This window comes from Labrus bergylta, chromosome 15 (genome assembly GCF_963930695.1).
Source record: "Labrus bergylta chromosome 15, fLabBer1.1, whole genome shotgun sequence".
Classification (NCBI taxonomy): Eukaryota; Metazoa; Chordata; class Actinopteri; order Labriformes; family Labridae; genus Labrus; species Labrus bergylta.
The window spans coordinates 15,003,822-15,030,619 of NC_089209.1; the positions used below are offsets into that span (position 1 = coordinate 15,003,822).

Below are 26,798 nucleotides of genomic sequence, written 5' to 3' on the forward strand. Positions count from 1 at the left end.
CATTAAAAAACCTTTGTGATACCCAAGATCCCCTTGTTCTGTGAGTCATGTTCAATGAAACTAGAAACAATTATGTTGAAAACCCACAACATGACAGCTGATAACTTCAGCAAACTCTCTGAACTCCAAAGAAGGCCATTGTGTGCCTTTAAACTGCTGATCCATGTGTCTGATGAAGCTGGGAGGCCGATATTTTATATCTCTGTGGAGGACGGGGATACAATATATCTGACAAAGCTTTATTGGTTTAAACTTTAATGACTTCCTGCACAGAGCGAGGCTGAAGGAGATGGAGGGAGACTAACTTGCTGGGAATCGGGACTCTGTTTTTTGCCTTTGGTTGAACTATTTGCTCTTTACCTCATCTTGAATGTCCCTGCTCCTCACACCAAAGCTGGTTTACCCTGATCCTCTCTTTATCTGCTGCTTTTTGCATCATTTGGAGTGATGATAAAGTAAATTCCTTTTCAACATGATAAGTACATGACCTTGTCCATGTATTCCTCAGTATACCTCGCTCTCGCTCTTTGGCTTAGATGGGTTTACTAATGAGCAAATGTTCTGATGATGAATCCTTTTTCCAAGAATTTTTTTCTCCCAAACGCCCGTGGCCTTTGGATGACTCCCCAAGGAGGCCATTCATTTAGATATCAGTGTGGGTTTGTGGGTTTGGTGTGCGTACACATGCATAGGTTTACATTTGAGTTGCTTTACTTATCCCACACCCACACAAACACAAGCACGAACAAAAACAGATCAATAAGATGCAAGTCTGTAGAGATGCAACAACGCTGCAGACTGTACAAATGATACTCCCAAAGTCTTAGCTGCTAAAGCACAACAACCCCCTTATCAAATGTCCCTCCTTCCTATCATCATTCTACACCTTTACCCCGACTCGCTCCCCAAACGCCACCCCAAAACATCCTTCTATGTCATCACCTCCCACCCCCCCCTATTCCACACAAATTCAAACCTTTACAAGCACAACATTTTGGGGCACTCTTTGAACACCCACACATGCTTGGAGATGTGGGAGAAGATAGTCATAATTCTACTAAATACATTACCATACATAAAGACACATTTACAATGATGCATTTCAATCCTGATTGCAAAGAAACAACTTTATCTCAAAGGCAACCAGGTGAGAAACTAAATCGAGTTCTGTTGACCCTCCTGCTCCTGACCAACTGCAACACGTATGGTTTCACTCTGCGATAGTTAGATGCCACTATATAGACAGACTTCTCTACCCTTTACAGCGGTTTGTTTTCAGAGCGCGGGAGGAAGTAGCCACTTCACAAAGCTTACAGCAACTCCTTCTTTAGCCAAACACAGGCTGTCTGTCTGTCTGAGGTAATGGCAAAAAGGGCAAGTGGGCCTCAGTTCTGAAATGTATTGTTTGTTCATTTCTCTTTTAGTTAGAGCAACCGAAAGAGGTTTCACTACATGTATTTTCATTTAGTTCTAAAAGCAGTGGACATATGCGTTCTTTAATACTTTGATATAAAATTGGATTTTCCTTCCTAAAAATCATTTTTTAAATCCATATAAACACTTAAATATACTTGACTTGCCTTATGAGTGGAACGTACTGATAGCATGAGGCAAACTCTACATATATATTTATTGAGTCACATCCTATTATCTCTAAAGGACGTATTTTAGAAATAGATAAAACCATCTTTGCTTTGGACCCTGTTTTAATTGTTTGGATATTCCTCACAGTTACTGTTTTTACCTGTAAATCCTCATAATGAAGCTTTAGCAAAAGTGTTATTTCATTTGTCATGATTAGTGGGATGAAGGGATTTCACCAACAACGTAGGAAACTATAAAATGTAAGACCTGATCAATAAAAAAGTAGAAAAAAAATCTTTCTAAACACAAATTCAATAGCCTATATAGTATCAATTATCCCGCCCCAGCCTCTTCAGCATTATCTCACCCCTCTTTGTCCTCGGCAGGTGTTTTCTCTGCAGACTGAAGTTGCAGTAAGAAAATGTTCATCATAATGTCATCATTTTTAAAAGTAGTCTAAACACAGCCTAACTGGGAACTCCATAACATTTGTGCAGGTGTGTTAATGTTAGGTCCGTACTTTTGGCACGATAAGTGTTGGAGTGATGGTCTCTATGTCTGAACTCAGCCTCATCTGTGGCTCTGATGAGACGATGAGAAAAAAAAGAGAATACTGCACTTCTATGTAGCACTTACTACTTTTGCGATGGAATGTCCATACTCTTTTTTTAAATTGTGTATGATTGATTATTCTGCTGGCACATTGTTTCTGACCTTATATTCTATGTCAGATAGTGGACTACTTATTTAGTTTAACATTTAAAGCTTAACAGCCAAAAGTGGTTTACCTGGCTGGGTTTCCTCTTCTTATCAAGCAGGTTGGTTTTGACAAACTTGTCATTTCTGTTCAACCAAAAGTTTCTTTAAAGCAAATAAAAACCAACCTTTTTGCTTTTATGCATTATGCAACTATGTGTGTGAGTGTAACCTACATGCAGACCAGTGTGTTGGCTGTGCCCCTGATGCCTGGCTGACTGGTCCCAGTAAGAGTGGAGCTGATATAAACAGGCTTGGTCGTTCCCACGTCTCTGTTTACTCTGGGAGACCCCAGAGCTGCTCCACCAGAGTGCTGGATTCCCTCTGCACGGTAAGTCACACACAATCCATCGCTGTCTCAGAAACACTCGCTCATAAGCGCACACAGATAGAGATTAGTGCACAAGCATATAGTTATATAATTGTACAATATATGTGTATCTATTTTAGGGATACAGCCATGAATATACAAGAGATGTATCTATTCAAATTTGACATGCAGGCAAAAGAGGTATTCTCTATATTGTTGCACAGAAAACATGTTCTGCCTCGTCCTCAAGGTGGGGAGCTTAAAAAAAAAAAAAAAAAAAGAATATGAATTTTTGATACCTGACAAAACATTATCATTTCACCACTCCTCAAATAACAAACTCCAGAAAACAAGATATAAATATACACGTGTCTGAACATCTTGCAATTCAAGTAAAACAACATATTTGATCAACTATCAGCCAATCAGACGACAACATAACGTTAGCATTCAGCCACTTACTAGCTAGAATTATCGTTAGCTATAGGAAACAGCTGGCAGTTGTTTAGTGATAAACAATTCAGTATAGGAAAGATATTAATTCTTAGTTAATCGAATGTTAGCTGGGAATTTACTAGCTAATGCAACGTACTAGCCAACTTCTGTTTTCAAATACTGTATGTTGTTATATCTTTAAATACAACCTGATGATGTCCCATGTCTTTTCTCCTTTATCCAGAAAGCAGTGAAATTATTACAACCGTCAGATACCCTAAATTTACAAAACAAGGACTATAGCAAAGCAACACACAGTACAGTACTGGGCTTCCTACCAGTGTGATAAACGATGAACTTTAGCTGGCTTATCTCTTTCACTTTATCTATCATATAGAGAATGTTCCTCCTGCTTTTATTCATTTCATTTCCAGCTTTCTTCCCTCCCTTCCTCATCTGTTCCAAGCCTTCTCCAAACTCCAAACTGTTAAAGCTTTAGCAATCGGACACAGAGTTCCCACAAACCTACCTAAAGTACAGATGAACTTAGTTTTACAACACCACTGCAAAGACACTCAGACGCTTTAACTCCGTTCTCCAAGTCCTTTCAAAAAAGGCCTGTGATGTACGCCCAACATAAACAGAACACTGGGGTCCTGACAAACACGCCCAGTTTACAGGCAACAGTGAGGTCACCCCTGCAGAACATCTCTGCAAAGACGCATCTGCTGACACGAACAAGTCAAGTTTGAAAAAGAAGCGATAATCTAGGCCTACTTATTCAGTGTTTTTTGGAAAGCTGAAGGAAAAAAGGCCACTTTGTTATTTTATTGAAGATCTTTTGTCCGTCCTTGCGAGTTTAAAGAAAATCACTTGACCTTATGAGCTGTTTGTTATAAGAATACCAAACGGTCCAGGTCATCCAGAGGTGAAGAAGAAAACACACCTCTTGGGATCTGCATGTATTTAGAAGTCACTTCCATCTAGTCTTGTTAGAATATTGTTCACCCCAACAGCAACAATTTGACTGTGTCATTTTGTTCTGTGTCAGGTTTGATATGTATAGGTGTACAAATTTCAAGTAAATCAACAGCTGATAAAACAAAATTCAGATTAAAACTATTGTTACATGCACAAAATATAATATATTATCGTATGAACAATGACTTCTCTCTCTCTTTCCCTCAGTCACTCTCTCCCTGACACACAAACAAGCTCACACACACACACACGCACACTGGGTAGTTGCAGTGATGGACTGTCTATTTATTCGCCGACATTTCTGCATCTATTAAGTCCTAAGTGCTCACATCTGTGTGTTTACATGCTGCATCTTATGACCTAATGAGTATAAGAGCATTGTTCCCCTGGGAAGACACTGCCCCGGTGATGAGCTGCCCAAAAATCTGTAAACACACTCCTGCACTCTGAGTCTCACAGCACACACAAACACAAGTATCGAGCTTTCCTAACCTGCTCTAAATATGAACCTTTACTGTAAACATCTTCGGACGTTTCATTGAACGAGGCTCTTGTGCAGAATGGATGTGAAATGCAAAGCTATATTTCAGTAGGAGAAACGGGGAGGATTACTGAGATGGAAAGGAGACAACTTGGTAACCAAGGAGGGAGAACAATAACAACAAGGCTGAATCATAAAGAAGTTATTTTGCTGTTTTGTTTGGGTGCAGGCCAGGCGTAGAAGTGTTTGCGGTGGTCCCGGCAGAAGCGTTGGGTTATATGACACAATGAACAAATATGAGGATATACAAGCAATAAGTCACGATATTAACCTGTATAAACAAATATGCAGGAATGTACATGCATGAACCCACACACAATCAAATCAGTGTTTAGCTTCAGTATTGCAGATTAAATGTCATTCTTATCTTTTTAACTTTTATGTCTTTTTTTTAAAGTTACACAATGTGGCTGAGTCAAATGAGCTAAAGGAGGAGTAAAACCAAGAGAAACATCATAAATTCATTCTTAGTCCACTTAAAAGGTCACAATCAGCGCACAGTGTGACAGTGCACAGAACCCTCAGCATCCATTCATTACATTCATTCATGAACCACGGGAGCGGCAGTGAATTTTCTCATTGATAACACAAACATTCCCAGCCGCCTACAAACTTGACTCCTTCACTTTTTGTAGCCTGTACAGACTTCCCAGAGGTGGATTTACAGGCCAGATGTGGTAATTTTCTTTGGAGATGTTCTAATCCAGATAGCCAAAATGTCAATACACAATAAACACTTAACAAAAGTTACACACTGTAGTCTGCCGATGCTGCTAACATAAACCTGTTAAGTGTTATATTGGCAGAAGTATAGATGATGACAAAGACAAAGTTTTGGTCAGCATTTTAACCCCTTCTCTGACTGGGAAATTACAATTTTCACAGACTCAAATATAATTCATGATATGTTTGCCGATGAAATTAATTTCTTTGAGTTGGGTTTTTCAAGGGAGCCTCGCGACTCTGTCAATCCACCCCCCCCCCCCCTCACCCCCCTGCACCGACTATCCAGTGCCATCCAATTTGACTTTGATGTTAAAGGAATTTCATAGGCTTTTGGCTAATGCTAAATATTATCTGGAGAAAATACCTCACACACCCACTTTAAACTTTATATTTACTGATATTTGAAAGCAACACAAATAGCAACAGGCTACTTGTCCCTTATTAAAGGATAAGGCTCAGTGATGAAACCCTTCATCCCAATCATGTCCCTTTGCCATACTGATATGCCATGCTAGCTACCCTACAGCATGACCCCTACATCTCAACTGTGACTGGGTAGCAAGAAACCTCCTTTCACAGGTGTTTCGTCCAATTAGTCCCACTCACTTTTACAGGAAATGGTTAAACCATTTAAGGTTCACCCAAGATGATTTTGATAATTTAAAAAAACTGTAGTCTTATAGTAACTAATTTTTAAAAAGGCTTCACATTTAAAAAAAAAAAAACAGCAATATACTTTAGCAGGCTACTACTGATATTCACAAACTAACATGTATATAGTAATTCACAGGAAGGGAATACCTTATAAGTAAATCCCTACTCATCTACCTCTGCAGTCATAACCACACTGAACCTGGACATGCGTTGACCGTCCCACCCTCACCACACATACTGTGCAATATTTATTTGATATTTCTGCAATAATTCTATTTTCATAATATGCAATATTTATTATATATTTCTGCAATATCTTACATTTCATACTGTGCAATATTTATCTTATTTTATATTTCTGCAATAATTTTACATTTCATACTGTGATATATATTTTTCATATTTCTGCAATATTTATTTTATATTTCTGCAATATTTATTTTATATTTCTGCAATATCTTTTCATATTCTGTTATGCTACTACCTGTAAATAACTCCTAACATACATTGCCCATATTGCCTGAATGAGAGTTCCTTTTATTAAAATTTCTTTTGTTGTTTTTAGCTGTGGATGCTTGTATGTGTGTGCACTTTAAAGGTGAAGCCAAATAATTTCGTTGTACAATTGTATAATGACAATAAAGACATTCTATTAACGCGGCCATCCGCTTTTATTTTGAAATCTGAAAAGCTTACAGCGGAAGTTGTCTCGTTGTCATCAAGCTTGACGGAGAGGGAGTCTGAGAGGCTCCGTGCACAAATTTCACCGTTGACTGGATTGTTTATGTCTCGGGGTTTCAGCACCGAGCAAGGAGGTAGCTTAAGACTCTAAACAAACATTTCACAAAAACACATTTTGTTATTAAAACGCAAAACCCACCAGGAAACTGTGAAACTACCGTACAACGTTAGACTGCTAGCCTGCTAGCTAGCTTAGCTAACAACTTTTCATTCATTACTGCCTGTGGACTTTTTCTTTGTTGCTAGCTAACGGGCAGCTTTATTTACAACATTAGCTGAGCATTAGGAGGACTACTTTGTTGTTTGTCTGTTGTCTTCCATCGTGTTTTACTTTCCAAAGGAACATGCTAATACACGCAGTAAAGCTAAAGGAAGAGTAAAATAAGTTAGGAGAGAATATGCTCACTTATACTCGTTCAAGATTAGCCTGCATGATTTACTAACAAGCCTGCCTTAGTATGCGTAAACACACTGAGGGAAAGATCAGCTTTAAGGCCAACAAACCGTGTTATTTTGCTAAAACTATCACCAGTAGTACACTAAGCGTTTACAGAGTGAGGCTGTAAATGCACAACACATCACGTTTAGTCTCCATTGTTGTGGTTTTGTTTTGTCTTGCATCATATTATAGCAGCAACAGACACTTAGTAACAGTACCACACTGTAAAACACACACTGGGATGCTAGTTCAGGTAATAACCGGGCTGAATTATTGGTAGCATTTTTGAGAGAAACGTATTCTTTTAAGAGATGTTGATATTTTTTCATCTTGATGTCTTTCAGATGACTGTGTAGTTCGTGTTTTAAATCGTACTTCTGTATCTCAAGTGGAAGGGAAACAGATGTATAGATTAAATCAGATGTATTGGTGCTGCTACTAAGGTAACAAGTTAAACTTTTTTTTTATTATTTATCATTTTATCAACAGCATTTACAAAGTGGGATTGTCTCTATATGCAAGCTGATTGTGCAAAATCTACATTATAGTTACTCATGAAAACAGTCATAAAAGCATTAAAGACACGATTAAGATTCAAGCAAGGATTCTTATTTGCAACTTTCTAAATACATCGTTTCCCTTTTTTTTTGCCTAGTTGTGTCCTCGTCCAGCCCTTACATGTTGGTGATGGTGGCATTGATGATCCATGTGTGAGGAGAAAGCGCCGGTGGTCCTCTTGCCGCACTGCACACTTCCTCATGGATTCCAGCAATGATGATGCACTTGATATCATTATCACCAATGTGGTGGCAACCTTCAGGACCAGGTGCCACCTCAACCTACGCACCATTGCCTTAGAGGGAATCAATGTCATCTATAAGCCGGAAGTAGGGGTACGTGAGACTGCAAAGGTTGCTGCAGGGGGAACTACTTTCTTCGTGTCAAGATCATAAGCAACACACCTTTGCTTAATTTGTGTACAGTATTGCTGCATTAAAAACGGTGTGTGATGTGGGCAGTTGGCAAATTTAAATTTGGATCACTTTTATTCTCTTGTATAGAAAGTTCTGATGAAGCTTCGTAAACCCAAGATAACAGCATCAATCTGGTCCTCAGGGAAAATCATCTGCACTGGAGCAACAAGGTATAGACCCACTGCGTAAGAAACACTAACACACACTTGAACAAAGCTGACTGTATGTAAAAAACTAAGTGCACATAATAAATGGCCATGCTGGTTGACATAAGGTCATTGATTTTCCAGTGGTGAGAGAAGTAATGGCTGAGTATGTCCTGAGCTGTCTGGCCTCATTATTGTAGGTGCAGTAATTTCACTTTCAGCTGATGTTTGTGAAAGATCCCTGCCAATAATGCAGCCCCATTACCATTTCTAACACCTGCTACATTTTGAGTTCTGCATAGTGCTGACTTTGTTGGTGCCCTGAACCTACAGTTCCTCTATCTGTTGCGCTGTCACTCACTCCTGCTCTCCTTTTATTCAGTGAGGATGATGCGAAGCGGGGTGCTCGCAGGTTAGCGCGCTGTCTGCAGAAACTGGGCTTCAAGGTGAGAATAATCCCTCCGCCGTTGCTCGACAGGTCTTTATTTTTTGCATGCAGTAACATTAACATCACAACTGTGCAGAACATTTCAAAGCAGGTGCAGAGTGTATCAAAATATCTGTTCATGATTCTGCATTGTATATTCTCTGGCTAATCCTCAAGGTGTGCATGCTAGTTTAGATTCTCAAGTATCACAGAAATAATTTTGAAATGTTAAAAAATCAAATAGACTAATTGCTTTGTAAATGACTCTAGAGTTGTAGCATGTTAAAACCAATAGATTTAAAATATGTGCTTTTCAATCCCATCATTATTGTCACAGTTTAGGTTAATGTGCCTGAATATCGGAATATTAGATGTATATTTGTGCCAGAGAGGGATAGGCCTTAAAACACTTCACTGAAGACTTTCAATATGTCACACTTTATTGTCCCCATGGGGAAATTTGTATTGGACTCTTGTAATACCTTGGGTTAGCAAAGAGATTAAGCCAACATGCAGGGATATTTACCTGCACTTAACGCCTCGCAAGTACAGGTCACCTTTAAACGTATAAATACATTTCCAAACGTGTCTGTGCATGTGTGTGTTTTGTATCTTTTTAGGTGAGGTTTTCAGCCTTCAAAGTCGTGAACGTGCTGGCAGTGTGCTCCATGCCGTTTGCAATCCACCTTATAGACTTCACTAAGAAAAACCGACCTATTGCCAGGTAGTAAAGTGCCGTGCATCACGATCACTATCGTCACTCTAATTCAAATCATCTGAATCCTGTTCTGAATTAAGAACTACTTCGTATTAATGTTTTAGATTTTTCTTCCTTTCAGTCCAGAATCTCTTGTTTTATGAGGTTGTAAAGTTTGATTCCATTAGGGATCAGACTAATATCATAATTACCTCTTAAGTGTTATTATTGTTTGATTTGACCTTTTGCACATATAAGAAATACCCATTATTATACAAGTTTTATCTGTTAGTATAATGTATACTATTAGTGATTCAACATTATCTCATTTTTACCTTTACAGTTATATTGTATATATATGTTTCTTATCCATCATTGCACTACGGTCACTGTATTTATCTCATTTTTACCTTTACAGTTATATTGTATATATTAGTTCTGTTGTTCCATTATTCACCATGCACCTTATTAACTTATTTAATATTTGCCTTCTTGGACATAGTTCTGTTGATATATATTTATTTCTCGTTTACTGCATATAGTTCTGTTTACGTCTGGTCACTACTGCACATAGTTATGGTTACATCTGTTAGTCCAATCACTGTCCACTTATATCTACTCTTTTATATTTTGTATTTTTAAGTTAAGTTTAAGCTTTAAGTTGTATTTAAATTGACACTTTATATTTAGGTTAAAATGTTTTGTTTACTTGCACTGTTGTTAATTTACTGCTCTGTGTGCCTTTGAATTGAATTGAATTGAACATTTGCGAGGACAGGGTGACCTCTAGTGGTGGGAGCACTGAGGTTAGCGTGTGGTACATCTATGTGTAAAGCTGGCACAGAGAATGTATTGGTGTGTTTTCAGCCTCTGATTCAGGTGTTTATATGACAACACATGCTGCACATGAACATGTTTTTAAAGCCTTCATGAACAGTTTGTAACTATGTCTATTTGGGGTTTTTATCAGTTATGAACCAGAGCTCCATCCTGCTGCCACGTACAGGATCAAAAGCATCAAGGCTACTATACAGGTGTTCTCTACTGGCAGCATCACAGTAACAGGTACCTCACACACACACACACACACGCACAAACACTTACATCTTGCGGCCTCCTTTACATACACGGCTGGCCTCGCCAGCTTAAAGGATTGAGGCCAGATTGACATAATGTACTCTTTTAGCTTGTTATAACCAGAAAAGCGGTTTGTAAAAAACCCAAATCCTGAAGGAATTTTACTCAGGGTGAAATTCTTTGAATGTCACGCAATAAGCCAAACATGACCTGAGAAGAACTTACTTTGTTTTGTCAGCCCTTCCCTCCTTCTTTGTGGTAATGGTAGCAGCTATTCCCTATTTCTGTGTAATTGAGGCTTATTGCATTTTCTGTTTAATTACTCAAAACTTGTTCTCATGCTCACCCCCCCCCCCCCCCCTCTCCATCCATCTCATTGGTCAGGACCAAATGTGCAGACTGTGGCCACAGCTGTGGAGCAGGTCTACCCACTACTGTTCGAGTGTAAGAGACCCCTCTGCAAATAAAACAAAAGGTCAAAGACAGAAAGACATGAAAGAAAGGAAGTGAAGAAGCACCCAATCCTCTCATTTATTTGCTTGATTTGAAACTCTACGTGGCAACATCCCTAAACGTCAAACAAGATCAGAGGACTGGATGTCGACTGGACTTATTTTTAAATAATCAACAACCCCGGTTGGAGACTTAAATTGTCCCTCTTACTTAAAGTTGGTCCTGTCCTGGAATGTGTGGCTCTTGAGACTCAAAAGGCCTCAGCCTGCCGCTTTTCAAAAAAAACCTTTGGGGGAAAGTGATCAGTATCAGACTCATACTGAAAGTCATTTGATGTCTGTGTTATTGCATGGCCACTGAAAGACACGTTTTCACCGATCTCCATTGCAAGGAGTCTGTATGCTTACACTGAGAAGCCTCACCTTTAACCCTCCATATACCATTACAAGACGTCCCATTTCTCCACTTTCTCTGGAAAAAATCTCCGTCCATGGCTTGTTTTTTAGGTGTTAAAGCATATCCAAGGCATTCAATGTTATGAATATTTCTGTCCGTACGGCAGTCAAAGCATAGTCTGAGTCTGGATTGTTCCACAGAGGGCGAGCTGATCCATATGCAGATCACACATCTGCTCACCAAACACATGGACGTCTAATTTAACTATTTTTAACTATTTTTTGTACTTTTTGTGGTCGACAGTTCTGCATACATTTAATCTTGTTTGTTTCAAACTTCAGCATCCGATCATAATGCACACATTATATGTTTTTAATTCTCTGCCGTCTATGATATTTCACACACAAGGCAAACTTGAAAATGTTAATATAGGCTGCTAATCTCTCTTAAAGGAACACAACAAAGATATATTTTAAATGTTTTAGACTGTCAAGAAAAGGTTTGAAGAAGTCAGGAACATGTTGTTTTTTTTAACCATAAACCCCTGAATGCTGTTACTACAACACAGCCACTAGTAAGTCCCAGTCCAGTGGCACACAGAGAATCAAGCTGTTTAAGAAAAAGCTAATCATCAGGCAGATTCACTTTAAAGTCTGCAGTTGGTCTCGGAGATAACTGTAAAGGTACAAGTTTTCAGAATGTGTCATGAAGAAGTCACTGTAACAAAAGCATCCACTTATACAAAGGTGTTGAGCAGATATTTTTCTATCACTGTCCCATGTCGAGATTTGGAGATGAAATCATACACATTCTTAAAACGATATAAGAAAGTGCTCAAAAAGGTCATGCTCACACCATTAACCCTGAACTCTCTGAATAACCAACCGTCTGTGGATTGGAACAAGAAAAAAAACACAACGAATGGTGAAGTGTTTTGAAATGGGATCCTACTGAGAGGCAGTTGATGTGTATGTTATTTGTATATAGTGAAAGCATCGGATGGAAAAGGTGTCGGCCAAAACTTTGACGTCATTTCAGAACTGTGGGATGGACTGTGTGATCCAGTGTGAATTAAAGATTTGTGACATTTGTGCAGGATTTTGTATTTTGTATAAAAATAAATGATTAAACAGGCCACAACAGGACGACTGTTCAGTGTGTTGCACTCTTATTTCTCATCATTTTCTCCCTTGCTCTGTGAGTGTGAGTGAGTGTTCACATATAAACTACTACATACAAAGAAAAGGATGTGTTTCAAAGAACAGATTAAGAAGTTTGTAGTTTTAATCAAAACACAGGTCAAGTCTTTTTGCAGTTAAACATTACACAAGTTAATCAAATACTAAAGTACAATTACATCATCACTGACATACAAAAACACATTCTCTCTCTTTCGCACTTGTGAGACTACAACTGTACCAGTCGTTGTATTATCCACCAAACGTTACCTCTAGGAACACTGGCATACAGTAAGTAGTTACTGTTTTGGTTGGATCAGTAGAGGATTCTGCAGCTGATGATTTTATATTTTCTTGATTGCATGTTCCCATAAAATGTGAAGGAGGAGACACTGGGCCTTTCTAAAGACAGGGACATAGTGACAGTCCATGTTTGGATCACAGTGTAGCTGAACTGGTGTGACTGGTTTGAACCTTGTTTGTGTTTGACAGGAGGAAGCTTATAAAATATTAAATGGTTGACAAGTTATTTTGCAACCAAGCAAACACTGTTGCAGTTTTTGAAGTGATACATCTCTGTGATTGTCACGTCTTTGATTTTCATTGATATATAAATAGTCATAGTCAAATAAATGTCAATACAATGTCTTCTGGAATTGGAAACTTTAAGACTGACGTGGTAAAGGGAAAACGTAACTGTTTTCATTGTTGGCTCTGTATTCTTAAGTTAGGAAGATAGGCATAAAAAGAACTTTATATAATATATTTCTTTTTCATTCAGATATCACATCCCCATTGTTGACCTTGAGCCAATTCAAAAATACTTCTGCATTACTCCATCTTTGAAGTATAATATCACCATCCCTGTTGATTTCCTGTTCATGCAGTATTTAGCTGTATTTAGCTCTGACCCTTGCATCATTGTAGGAATTAAAGGTGAGCACTTTTAACAGCTTTAAAGTTATTGTCCTAGTTGATCCCTGCTCATCGGGCTGAGGTGTACAGTTGTCGTGTGTTTTGAGGAGTCAGACATTTACTGGAATCTCTTTGGACACGCTGCTCTTGCTGGTCAGGCTTTCCTTCGGCTGAACCTGCCGATACAGTTTGACCTCAAAGTGCTTCCTGGTAAATAAACAAAGACGGGTAAAACAGGATAAAAAAAACCCACTAGTAAACTAGTAAAGTAAACATTAAGGTGATGTGTACTGCTGCCTCTCACTTCTTGGCCAGTTCTTTAGATATCTCCTCCAGCGTACGACCTTTGGTCTCGGGGATACAGAGGATGACGAACACCAGCAGAACAAAGCTCATGGCAGCGTAGAGGAACATCACAATATGCACGCCGATCCTTTCTAGAAAAACAAGACCGGAGAAATACGTGTTCACTCATTCCTGCAAGTAACCTCAGTCAGTCAGCATAGTTGTGTGTGTTAACCCCAGAGGGGGGAATTCGGGTGTTGCAGCAGCAGCAGCACAAAGACAAGTAGCAAGTAGGTAGTACAAAATAAAAATGGAAACAGAATAGATAAGATAAATACAAATAAAATAAGAGAGTGAACTATCCAGGACTATTAAAGACATTCTGTGAAGTGAGTGGCAAGTTAAAATGACAAGTGATGATTGAAACTGATCAATCGGTATGATGTATATAATAGCAGCTTGCTGTGATTTAGCTTACATGTACTGATTAGTAAACTATGCAATTTAGGGCATGACACTTAAAGCTTTTTCTTGAGCTACAAAAGGTGACCTAAATAGTGACTAGCTGGTTACAGTAGATGTCAGCAAACAGTTTTGACTTCAAAACAGAGACAGGGTGAAAGTAAGTAAACAAGTTATATATGTTGAGCTTTAAATCTCTGTCTATAGGGGCATAACTATCAATATGTTTATATACTAATATAATTCAAAATAAGTCCATTCAATGCCATTAATGGATAGTGAAAACATCTCCATACTGTCTAGTTTAAGATGCACCGACTGATATCTGCCCATTAACGTATTGGCCAAACTGATATTTTCAAAATAAAAGGTCAAATCCTATTATAATTCCTCTTTTTTAAATTACATAAACGAAACTTACTTTATAAAATGCACCTATTGTCCCCTGAATTGTAAGAAATCTAAATCAAATCATGGCAGATTTTAATATATCCCATAATAAGTTGATGTTGTCAGACAAATGGACATATTGTATCATTGTTACTTAAACCTTCTGTAAGATCTTTCATTATGTCTATCTTAGTGACCACTTTGGGTAAAGAGGTATTCTCATGTTATCGTTTTGGCAGCGACTGACCCCAACCTGTTGCAGTAGTAACATGCTTTGAAACAATCAATATATGGTTATATTCAGTCTTGATGCTGATGGTCTGGTTTGACTTCATTATAGGGCTCGAGGAAGCATCATTATTTCCTAACCAGCTAAAAACCCCTGATAGAGCTTTATCAACACTGCTTTCTCATACATAACACACAATCATCTGTCTTTATTGATGTCGGGTAAAATTACAATGTAAAAACGCACAAAGCCTGACTGAGTTACATTTTTCACTTACCGTATTTTCCGCACTATAAGGCGCACTTAAAAGCCTTTAATTTAAAAAAAAATCAAAAAACGACAGTGCGCCTTATAATCCGGAGCGCCTTATATATGGATCAATTGGTTAATTGGTTGATCCATACTGGTTGTACACGGCGCTCAGCGACACTGACTCGGATAATGACGAGAGGGAGCTGGGCATGTTGGATGCCGTACTCGCCCAACTGTTCAATTCGGACACTGAAGAAGAAGAATTCGAGGGATTCGTGGACGGGGAATGAACTGAAACATAGTTTTATACGTATTTATATTTATATATTCACAATATCTCCCAGCCTTGTTCAGTTGTAAACACGTTCTATTCTATGCGCCTTATAATCCGGTGCGCCCTATATATGAAAACAGTTCTAAAATAGGCCATTCATTGAAGGTGCGCCTTATAGTGCGGAAAATACGGTACTTGGAATTAATCTTTTACATAAAAGAACAGTGAATGCTTATCTTCTTAGTAATTCTTTCCCTTAATTCAACTCTACTTCCAAAAAACTGATAGTTCATCAATAAGCTTACTCAAGTAAGTTACCAAGTGTATCAAGTGTTACCAATACACACACCCAACACAAACCTGTTACTGTGAGGAATGTCATGGAGATGAGCAGGTTGGTGGCCCAGTTTACTGCCGACACCACAGACACAGCACGGCCTCTCACTCCCATCGGAAAGATCTCGCTGAGAACCACATACACCACTGCGAATGGAGGCGAGCGTTAATAAGACATGCAGACATCAAATACCGTTCAGAAGAGTCTTTTATGATTTTAATTTGTGAACATTTTTGTGGGTAAAGTTGTAGGAGAGGCTTGAACCTTTAAAGTCAGGGTCCTCGCTGCTTTATCTGAGGAGACTTTTCAGTCTATACTTCACCTACACCTAGTTATTGTATGATAAATGTTTGTACTTTGTCCTTTATGTAAAATGTGTTGAATGCTGCAGCCATTAGAACCAGATAAAAACGTGTAATCACCATTGACTATGTATGTCTTGTATGCAGAACCAGCAGAGAAGGCGTGGTGTCATCAGCCACTCCTTTGCTTATTTTTAATTTGTGTGCATGCAAAGGGAGTGGTTGAAGAAAAGTACATGACATACATACTTGGGCCGAGGCTTATGGAGAAGGCTGCTACATACACCAGCAAGCTGATCAAAGACGCCACTTTCAGCGAGGAAGAAACTTCTACATGTGTCCTTCCTCCTTCTTTCTCGCTAATCCCGTTGACATCTCTGCTCGCCCCCTGTGCCTCCTCACTGTTCCATTGGGTGGGGAGGTCAGTGGGGAAAAAGTCACTTTCGTCCAGGTCTATAGAGGTTCTGTTTAAATCCCATGGGGAATGTGTGTGGTTTAGTAAAGTCTGACTTGTACACAGGCTGGTGAGGTGAGTGTTACTTTGCAGAGTCAATATACCAAGAGCAACTAAAGACATTCCCATTGCAACAGCACCCACGCACAAAAAGCTCTTGGGTCCCACACGGTCGACCAGCAGCACGGCTGGGATGGTGCCGACTACTTTGACCACTCCGAACCCGGTGGATGCTAATGTCGCCGCCGCGTCGCTGTTGTAGCCGACACTGCGGAGGAGAGGGGAAGCGTAGGACAGGATGTTGGGCTGACCTGTAGCCTGCTGAAGGAAAACTAAGGCTACACCTGTTAGCAGCCGAGAACGCAAGTTAGCCTTAGAACTGAACAACTCCCGGAAACTATGGTCTGATTCTTCTTTAAGCCCCACCTGAATGTCTCTAAGTTCCACTTCCACATGCTCCTGAACCCCACCCCTCATTCTGGTCAGCACTTTCCTGGCTTGCTCCACTTTTCCCTGCGCCACAAGGAATCGGGGGCTTGGAGGGAGGAACAAAAGTACGCTGAACTGCAGGAGTGCGGGAGGGATTACAAGTCCAAACGTGTACACCCAGCCCTGAGTAAGAGTAGCAAAGGCATAACTACAGCTAAACCCCAGCATGACACCCACAACCAGCATGAGCTCGTACAGCGTCACCAGCAGACCCCGCCTCTCCCTCGGCGAAATCTCCGCAATGTACAGACATGCTCCTGTCCCTGACAGACTTGTCCCCATGCCAACGATCACCCTGCCAAGAGTCAGTGAATAAAGTGAGGTGAGGGCGATGAGCACAACTGTTCCTCCGACTACCAGGGCGGCGCTCAGAAGCAACGACCAGCGGCGGCCGTAGCGATCGAGAATAGGACCTCCGGCCAGGCAGATGAGGAGAGCGCCGAGCAGGTGGGAGCTGACCAGCAGTTCTTGTTCCCGGCAGGAGAGGGAGAGGAGGCCCCGCAGCTGCAAGAGGACTCCAGAGGTCAGACCCATTTCATAGCCCAGCATCAGACCGCTGAGAGAGGCCGCTACAGCCGCCACCACCACCAGCCAGCTGCAGCCTAGAGATAAGGACAGACAGTATACTGTAAGATAATCAGAATCAAAACAAGTTTCTGGTTTTGCTGTCAGAAGTCCTTTGGGTTTCTAATAGACCTCTACAATAAGATGAAAACATGATATAGCATAACATTGTTCAATTTTGTGAAGATAACATGTTTAGATTTGACTCTTTCTCTCCCTTGATGATAAGGTAATTCACGTATTCATGCCCTGCAGACTTGATTACTGTAAAACACTTCAGGTATCCGTAAAGAAAGTATAACTATGAATATAACTAAGCATAACTTTAGGAAGTCCAAAATGTTGGTGCTTGGTTTTTAACCAACTCGAGCAGAAGTGAGAACATGACTCCAGTTCATGACGACCGTCAATGGTTAACGGTGAGTTGTAGAATAGATTTTACGATTTGATTGCTTGTTTATAAAGCCTTACATGGTAAGGCACCACCTTACATTTGAGATCTTTTAATGTTTTACGAACATGAGCCCTGTTTATTAGATCCTCGAGGAACTTTCCTGAATCTCGGCTTGTGACTCAAGGTAATCAAGCCCTTGTTGTTCAGGGCTCTTTGCAACTATCTCCCAGAGGATCTTAGACAAGTCTGGGTCCACTTTGAAATCATTGCTGGACATGTTCTTATATTGCACTATAACTGCCTTTGGTCCGCTTGTTTCTTTGTTTTCTCACTCCCTGTAATTTAATATCTGCCTGTGTGGCACTTTGAAAGGTGCTTTGTAATGGGATTATTATTTTAATTATTATAATAATTATTGTAGAGTGCATGGTGTGTCTACTTCAATGTTTTCTCCTTCAAGCCGCCTTTTGTTAGGAGGTTTGGGTTAGGGTTAGTTAATTAATCCTAATTAATGTTTGAATCACAATGAAGAGGAAACTGCAATTTATTGAGCCACATTTGTTGATATGTTACTTTAGTTGTATACATTAACAAATACAAAGCTAAACTGGTCACACATATTGCTCCCTCAGTGCTAACAGGATTTCACATGTTGCTGTCAAATTGCTCACTCAGCATTTGGAGCCTTTGCACCTAACTGCATCAGTCCAAACATAATCTGATCATACACATGATTTCAGAAAAACGATTGTAATACTCAGGGATAAGAGTGACATGGTACTGGGCCAAACACAGGTATTGTATTTCTACGAAAAACCACCACATCGAGGGATTAGACTCTGGTGACAGATTACAAATCTATTTTATCAAAACAATTTCCAACCCTGAAAAAGGTTCTTGTTGATTGTGTAAGTTTACAGCCTGGTGCATTTTTAGACACTTTACACTCATGTTTTGGATCTTAACCTGCTTATTGGGTAGTTTGAAGTCATGAGAGATGGTTTGTTTAAAGCCCCATGTCAGAGAGCATCTACCCCGTGAGTGAGACAGTGGACTTCCCACACACTAAGCAGCATTCTTTATGTTATTTAACTGATCCTACACCATGACCTCTCTGGACTTAGGCCAACTAGACAAACATCTTCCCCCTCTGGTGATTAAACTAGTGTTGTCTTCTTGTTAATATTCAATTGTTTTAAAGAAGGTTGACCTTTTGTGCTGTTCATGCTGTCAGTTAGAACATGAATATGACACTGGTGTTAGGGTTGTCGGGCAGCGATAGGTAGTAAATGCAAAAATGAAAAACTTCATTTTATTGTATCCATCTCAAGTCATAGAATGGACACTCAGGTAACAAACCCCGGTCAAGAAAATGAACGAGTTAACGGAGAAATTAAAAATATAATTAAAGGAGGAACTACAAATACAAGATCAAAAAAACCCCGACTTCATCGACGTCTGGATGTTGGGGAAAAAAACACATTACATGGAAAAATGGTTATTCCATGGGGCAAGAAAACAAAAAAAAAAAAAGTCCCTTACAGTGATGATGATGCCAGTGTCTTCTAACAATGCTGACTGTGTACTGATTAGAGGTCGGAGGTTCAAATGAAGAATGCTGAAGGGGTCTTATAAGTCAATGTTTGAATGTGCTACACACATGAGAGGTTTTTATCCTCAGGTATCATAACAACTGAACAAACATGCAAGTACACACTGATACATGTACACAGAATTGAAAAGGAAACTTTTTAACAACATGTTGTGGGTTTTGTCCTGAAACATACATGTCCCGACCGCAAAATAGTGCAGAAAAACAAGAACTATTATAGTCTTTGTCCTTTGCAGATCACATCTCTGTTGTATTTAACTTCCTTTAATAAGGGCCCAGCACTGTCATTGTTCTTGTTATTACCTGCTTACTCCTGATTGAAAATCTGCTTTACACTCAAATGCTTTATACTCTAATGGATCAATTTGCCTAATCACCAAATTAGTGAGACTTTTTTTTCTAATGTAATTATCATTATACAACAGAGAAACAGAAGCAGCTTCAAACTGCAGGGTTCTATAAAGTCTTTATTCCATGACACTGCATCCCTCTCAATCTTTCTCCTTTAAGTGACATCATCTAATAAAGGGATAGTAATACTTCCTACTTTAGACAGTACCTTCTTTGAATAAGTCTGTCTGCTACTGTGTAATGGCCTTGTAGATACACTTCTATGTCATGAATAGGTGATGATCCTATTCCGTCCTGTAAGTTTGAACACATCCATTTACAGCTGCAGTCTGTATTCTTTCAGTTCCATTCACATGTACCTTCAAACACACAAAAGCTTTTTTTTGCATTACCCATTGCATAAGCTGTTGCTATTGAGATATGTTCTATGGTTCTCTTTAACTAGTCAGATTTAAGAGGTCCCCGTTGATGCATCACTAAAGTTTAATTCAAGTAGATTCAGGGTGTTAAAAACAAGGTGTCTCACACCACTTTTTGATTTTCATGTATCGCGTTAAGGAAGCAAGTCATCACACTTCAGCGGCAGTGCTTCTGATCAAAGTCTGACTTCAATCGTAGATGCCAAAAAAAAAACTGTCACACTCGTGCAGAAAGGTCCAGATTTCAAGACAGGGGGGCTGTTTTTCCTCCAGCTTTCATGGAGAATACATTTTCCCTGAGAGGCAACAGCTTTAATGTGTTTCTATGGAAGCTGAACTCAGATCACAGCTCGAATCAAATCAAAAGGTGAATGGAATTTATTCCGGTTGACAAGCAGGAAGTTTGTGATGAGGGAGCGTCACAGTTTTAGTTATTAGATAGCAAGGTCAGGGCGCCCTAATTACAGTCATAAATAACTTTTGGCTTCATCATTAATCAGCTATTGAGAAACCAGTCAATTCAGCAAAAAAAAACACGTGGTGTTTTTTTTTGAGCACAATAGGTATGTTCTTGGAAATTTAAACATAAGCAAGTTCACTGAGTTATCTGAAAAATGTTCCTGAGAAAAGTGCCGAGCAAGACTTTTTACATGAGCATGAGTTACATATTTCTTGTATCTGTTATTCAGGATCACATTACTCACTGACAAGTCTGATGGCAGATACAGCTGTGTAGGGAGGGATGGATGCCAGGGAATGTACGCTGTAGGTGTCACTGAATTAGGCATGTACACCCTTACTGAGGTTATAATTACATGTACGCTCCTAAAATAACTCTGACACCCGTCTTGCTTTAACCTGTAAGTGATGAAATGTGTCACTTAGTACCTGGTCCTTTTGCTGGGGCCAGTTTCTGGGTCCCAGGCGAGGGGTTAGCTGGGAGGTAAGAAGCCATCTTCCTGGTCTCACTGTCGGGGTGCATCGTCAACCACCTTTCGGTAAAATAGACAAACCAACAAATTCAAAGACAAAGCACTATTTCTACAGAATTACCATGAAACCATCCACCACTCTGTACCTAAACATGCTCATACAATTATTTTTTGTCAAAATGCATGCTTAACCTCCTGTGTAACACCTAAAAATATACAGTTATTACTAAACTTTATAAAGTCACTTAAGTGAGCCAAAACGCCATATCTTCAGTATGAACCATGCATTAAAGATTGGTGTAAGACAAATGGTTAAATGCCCACCTGCCTATTTCTTGCAGTCCTGGGGTAAACAAACACCAGCTGATGCTTTGAGTGACCTGGGAGACAAGTTGGCTTTCAAATTAACTTCCTGTCATAAATGCCAGATCTGTGAAGCTTACAATGGACACTTGCAGCTGTTTCTGTGATACAGGGCTGTTGAGTGAATTTAAAGTAGTTTCTAATAATAAGACTAGTTTTGCAGCTTTAGCTCTCCTGTTTTTTCTTTTAATGCGTTTTGACCTTGTAACCTCTCCTAAATGTTGTTTTCTAACCTGCTTTTTATTAGAAAGTTTTCTGTGTTGCTTCAGTATCCCCCCCCCCCCCCCCAAAAAAAAAAAAAAAGTTTATGAATTGATCTTTTGGAAGCTGCAACTCAAAGACCACCATGGAAAACACAGTCACAGATAATACCCACTATAGACTTGACAAGGATGGGCTTTTCTATCACTGAAATCAGCTTTCATTTGATGAAAACATTCACTTCACACACATTTAAGCTTTAATAACATCTGTAAAAGTTCCCTACCTGACGCCCCAGCTGTCTCTCTGTTGTTTGCTTAAATTCTTCGTTGTCGGTCGGTCCATTTACTTTCTTCTTCTGGCTTTTGGACTCCAATGACTTTTCCTTTGCTCCAATGATCGTGTCGGCGCACGCACCCGGCTTGTTTTGGTAAGTTAGTCGTTAAGCCCCGCCCACGACCGCCCAAAGCACCAATAGGAGACGTAAAGTCGGCAACAAAACGCCCAAGGTTGAATTCGATTGGTCCAAGAGTGCCTACCGAATAGTACCTACACTAAATGCATTTATTATAAAACGATGGCTTTTGTGGGCTTCCAATTATCTTTTCTTGCGTATCCTCCTCCGTGCTCTTTTGTTTACCCTGCAGCTATACATTTATATCACAACATTCGTATAACAATCATGGGGATTGGTCACCACCAACGAGTGGCTGTCAAGCTATAAATTACACCTGTATCAATAATGTAACAACAAACTACGTGTCCACCTGCTGTTTTCCCGTGTCTTTTTTCTAAGAATCCGGGGTTGTTGGGCTGTCAGCTGCCCTGCTGCGTCACATATGACAGAATGTGGCCTGTTTAGTTTGGCCTACTCTTCACGAGATATATTAGATGTCCAGACATGGCCCATAGAATCCTTTGACCTATGTTAACCACTGTCATTTGATCCTTTCTTAAGTTCACCAGGGACATTTTCTTGTCTTGTGTAATGACTCACCATGTTCACTATAAGTGGCCTACTTGTTGCAGATTGCATTTGCTGGCTTAGGCAACCTGCCCTACAAAGCCAAAGTGCAGTATCTGTACTTTTTGTGAAATTCACTTTTTTTGCACAAATCGTAAGTGCAGAATCTGCTCTTCAACCTGTGAGAGTTTCATAGTTCTACTGCTTTATTTCCCAAAGATATTGGGTGTTTTAGTTACGCAGTATCTGTAAAACACACTGTGAAACCAAAGCAAACTGCAGTAAGTGACACTGACTGCAGTTTGCCTTGGTTTCACCATGAAGGATGTGTCAGATACTGCAGTTTGCCTTTGTTTTAGGACCAATCAGGATAAGGCTCATAACCAGGACACTCAATGTAAACACACTCAATTTTATCAGAACCGAGAGGTTACTTACAGCACTCGTAATGGGTAAAAATATGCAGAAAAGGGAGATATGTAAAGCAAAGATATGAAAATACTTCAGTTATTTTTGATACTACATGTTTTACGATTCAATCACTGTTATGTTACAAGCCAAAAGTACCTGAGCTGAAAAAAAAACTACAGATCTTAAAGTAATATTTGTATCCAACGACTGCTGCATGTGAAAAAGAGAGAACAGTGATGGTTTCCGTTTATTGAGTACTTTTGAAGTCTCAAAAAGATGCAAAAGTTATGTTTATATCTCCCATGGAGTACATTTTGGTAATTGATGCCCAGGCTGATAAAACTGTTAGAAAATTAAATGTGTGTCACATGTGTCTCGTCAATGCATTCATGTGTTGCATTCAGTGTTAATTAATTGATTTTAATCAATTGTTCAGTTCCTAGAAATAGTTGCTCACATACCCAAACATACAGGCCTGTAAGATTTTGTTTATAACATGAAATTACATTTTAATCTGATCTATAAAATACTTAAATAAAATAGGAAACAAAACAAATGAGTGGAAAATAATATACATCTTGTTTGTCTACTCAATTACATTAAAACCCATTAACAATTGTTAGTTACTGCAGCCCATCAGTGTTTGGCCATATTATTATTCAGCAGTAAAACAAAAGCAAAGTGCAGTTTTAACCGTAAAACTGAAATGGTTAATCTGAAAGTCAAATTACAATGTGCTTAACATTCACTTCACTTGGGGGCGCAGTGGTTGGTTGCGTGCGCCCCATGTGTGGAGACTGTGGTCCTCGGGGCGGGCGACCCGGGTTCGAGTCCAGCCTGTGGCTCCTTTCCAGCATGTCGTTCCCCGCTCTCTCTCCCTGATTTCCAGCTCTGTCCGCTGTCCTATCTCTACATTAAAGGCAAAAAAAGCCCAAAAATAAATCTTTAAAAACTACTCACTAATCAATCACATAACTGGTTGTTAAATTTAATTTGATACTTACGCTTGGCAAACAAAAAACACAAAAAGCTGTTTTTTTCAGTTTGGCATTTTTGCAGATACTGCACTTTGGCTTTGTAGAGCAGCAATGTTTGTAAACTCTCACATGAATATTATTTTATTTTATAAGGTACTTTGCAAAATCCACCTTAAGATAAGCACAGATTTCTTAATTTCTTCTAGGTTTAATCTGGGGCTTAAGTACCATGCTAGCAATTTCAGCCCTCCAAAACATAACTTTTGGATAAATATTGTATTTAAAAATGGTCTAACAATTATTTGCTCAATTTATTTTTCTTAGTCTCATGCTTTCTGACCTTTATGTGAGCCTATTTAAAAAACCTCTCTGAAATGAAAGAGATAATGTTTTACTTAGCCAGCAGGAAATATTATAATCAGCAGACACACCTATTGATTACCAAGAGGTCAAACTTGCATAATGTTGCTTTGAGCGAGTTAAAGAATTTTATTTTTGATCAGAAGTGTTTAGATCTGTGAAAAGAGAAACAAAAGCATCACCACAGTCAGTTTGAAAGTGTTCCATTTCTAAAAATCTTGTAGTCACAATCTTAACTATTCTATTTTTAACTGAAAGTACACACATATTTTCAGCAGCTTGTAGCCTATTTAACATATGTAATCTGTAAGTTCCTCGAGAATGACCCTTAGCCTCAATAAAGTCATCATCATGTTATATAGATTATTATTACTGATTCATAAATTAGCCAGGGTTTTTGTGCTTTGTCCACAATAAATTGCATACACTATCATGACAGATATGGGTATGACAAGGGTAGTTCATGCCATCCAGGGTCATTTCCAGGAACCTCAGGAGGATATGGCTCAATAACGACCATGTGGAACAACTTCAAGGCTGTATAAGATCAATCATTTCAAACAATGACTACAAATTCGAATGGAAGGGCTTCCATATATACTGACTTATGCTATATGCAATGTAGCTACTGTCGCTCTCACAGTATCAAATTTCAGACAGTTCAAGTAATAAAGCTAATAGACTAGCTTGACTACACCTGCAATACACCTGCAGTCTCCACTTCTAGTCTCACACTCCTGATTCTTAAAATGTAGTTATGCCACGTTTAACACACTTTTTGAATGAATAGTGTTGAGTATCTGTGGATAGTAATAGTAACTGTCTGAAGCAGAATGGGTTCAACTTGTTCGATGAGTGATTAAATGGTCCACTGATGCTGCTATTGCCTCACAGACAGATTAAGTTGAACGGAAACAGTGCCACCTTGAGGGATTTCTGTTACACCACAGCAGCAGCAGACTGAAAAATTAACCATGTGGTAACTAACAAGGAAAAAATTAAAAACACAACACTTCCTTTGAGTGAATTTTAAATTAAGGGGCGTAGTCGCTTTTAGTGAAATCTGGAATAGGCTAGCTGTCTGTAAGCTGTCATGTAATGTTTATATATATCAGGACTTATAAGGTGTTACTGTATGCTCCTTATACCTGGCAGACTAGCTTCTTCAGTCTTTTTCCTGCATTGATTTATTTTTTGACTTTCAGTTTGAAACCCTCTTTGGATAAAGCATGGTGTTTATTCTGTCAGCTTGTTCACCCCACTCGACCATTGTTGCAAAGTCCCATGTATTAACTTTAAATGGAAAAGAAAAAACCTTCATGTATGTAAAGCAAATTTTCTAATCCTCATTATTTCTCATCTTTATCTTCTATTTTATAGAACTCAAATGGTGCAAAGTGTTGACGTTCATTTGTATTACCCAACAGAAATAAACAAGCAAACAAAAAACCTCATTGTTTACTTATACAAACATTTTGTCCAGCACCATGTTAATGGTTTTTATTTCTGTTATGTTGTAAGTGAACTCACCATTCCTGTCAGCTTCATTAAACAAAAACAAGGGAATAAGAAAATCTGTAAAATTTGTTTTTGATTAAAAATGTTTTCTAAATTAAATGTTATACTTTGGCCAATTTCGAGTCTCCAGTTCACCTAAATGTTTTTGGTTTGTGGGAGGAAACTGGAGCCCCTGGAAACCCATGCAATCACAGGGAGAACATGAAAGTTCTTCACAGACAGGAGCAGCTTTTAAAGCAGCATTCAGTATGTGTTACTAATGGTCAATTTGTAGCTTCAGAGAAATCATTGATCACATCACATTGATGAGATTGTTTGTTTGGAATACTTTATTTTCTACTGCATTATGTTGAATTCTTAGTCTTTGTTGCTCATCAGTTTGAAACAGAGACACTGACTTGGTTGAACGGTGGACAGTTTTCTGAAATGAAAATGAGTTTTGTCCCTGGTAAAAGTGTTTTGCTTATGTCATTTTATTTTATAAAATGTAAAAACGTTATCCATTGTATTTTTTGCGCTTCCCAGCCACCGTAGTCTGTGGCTGCACAGCTCCCACACATCTTCTCTGACAAAATGCCCCAACTGAGCCCACAAGCTCTGCGTGTTTGGAAGAATAGTACACCTGTGTGAACAACTTCCCTCTGTGTGAGCCCTGTCTTAATACAACACTCTGGACTCTACTGAGGGAAATGCTGGACAAAATGTACAGAATCTGAATTTACAGTGAATGTCTGGCTGCTGCGTGGAGCTGAAAAACGTCCTTTTTTAGTAGTTTAACAGATAAGCCGGTTTCACTTACACATCTCACACTCATTTACTTAAAGTTGA

At 39.1% G+C, this 26,798-nt stretch overlaps 2 protein-coding genes across 5 annotated transcripts; one reads left to right on the top strand and one right to left on the bottom strand.

Moving 5' to 3' along the window:
* Positions 1–6,685: 6,685 nt before the first annotated feature.
* On the top strand, positions 6,686–12,482 carry tbpl1 (TBP-like 1). Of its 2 annotated transcripts, none has more exons than XM_020638844.3 (8): positions 6,686–6,802; positions 7,512–7,610; positions 7,823–8,060; positions 8,229–8,311; positions 8,670–8,733; positions 9,335–9,438; positions 10,382–10,476; positions 10,873–12,482. In XM_020638844.3, the coding sequence occupies exons 3-8, from the start codon at positions 7,926–7,928 to the stop codon at positions 10,953–10,955; spliced, it is 564 nt and encodes a 187-aa protein (XP_020494500.1). In that variant the 5' UTR covers positions 6,686–6,802; positions 7,512–7,610; positions 7,823–7,925; the 3' UTR covers positions 10,956–12,482. The 2 variants fall into 2 exon arrangements, with proteins under 2 accessions (XP_020494500.1, XP_065819785.1); XM_065963713.1 differs by lacking the exon at positions 6,686–6,802 and adding an exon at positions 6,843–7,420.
* Positions 12,483–12,603: 121 nt separating this feature from the next.
* On the bottom strand, positions 12,604–22,164 carry slc2a12 (solute carrier family 2 member 12). 3 transcript variants are annotated; one of them, XM_065963711.1, is made up of 7 exons: positions 22,027–22,109; positions 21,501–21,556; positions 21,133–21,236; positions 16,211–17,506; positions 15,683–15,805; positions 13,735–13,867; positions 12,604–13,637 (listed from the first exon to the last, which is right to left on the bottom strand). In XM_065963711.1, exons 3-7 carry the CDS (start codon positions 21,224–21,226, stop codon positions 13,541–13,543), a joined length of 1,743 nt encoding a protein of 580 aa, XP_065819783.1. In that variant the 5' UTR covers positions 21,227–21,236; positions 21,501–21,556; positions 22,027–22,109; the 3' UTR covers positions 12,604–13,540. The 3 variants fall into 3 exon arrangements, with proteins under 3 accessions (XP_065819783.1, XP_065819782.1, XP_065819784.1); XM_065963710.1 differs by lacking the exon at positions 21,501–21,556 and having other exon boundaries at positions 22,027–22,164; XM_065963712.1 differs by lacking the exon at positions 21,501–21,556 and having other exon boundaries at positions 16,207–17,506; positions 22,027–22,164.
* Positions 22,165–26,798: the final 4,634 nt, after the last annotated feature.

Bases quoted from the DNA above. Each gene is read 5' to 3' on its own strand.
- tbpl1 (XM_020638844.3), top strand. From the start codon at position 7,926: ATGGATTCCAGCAATGATGATGCACTTGATATCATTATCACCAATGTG. The intron at 8,312-8,669 runs GTATAGACCCAC...CCTTTTATTCAG, and splicing joins ATCTGCACTGGAGCAACAAG to TGAGGATGATGCGAAGCGGG. The intron at 8,734-9,334 runs GTGAGAATAATC...GTATCTTTTTAG, and splicing joins TGCAGAAACTGGGCTTCAAG to GTGAGGTTTTCAGCCTTCAA.
- slc2a12 (XM_065963710.1), bottom strand. From the start codon at position 22,085: ATGGACCGACCGACAACGAAGAATTTAAGCAAACAACAGAGAGACAGC. The intron at 15,806-16,210 runs GTATGTATGTCA...CTCCATTCGCAG, and splicing joins CTCCATAAGCCTCGGCCCAA to TGGTGTATGTGGTTCTCAGC. The intron at 13,868-15,682 runs GTTTGTGTTGGG...TTGTTTTTCTAG, and splicing joins GACATTCCTCACAGTAACAG to AAAGGATCGGCGTGCATATT.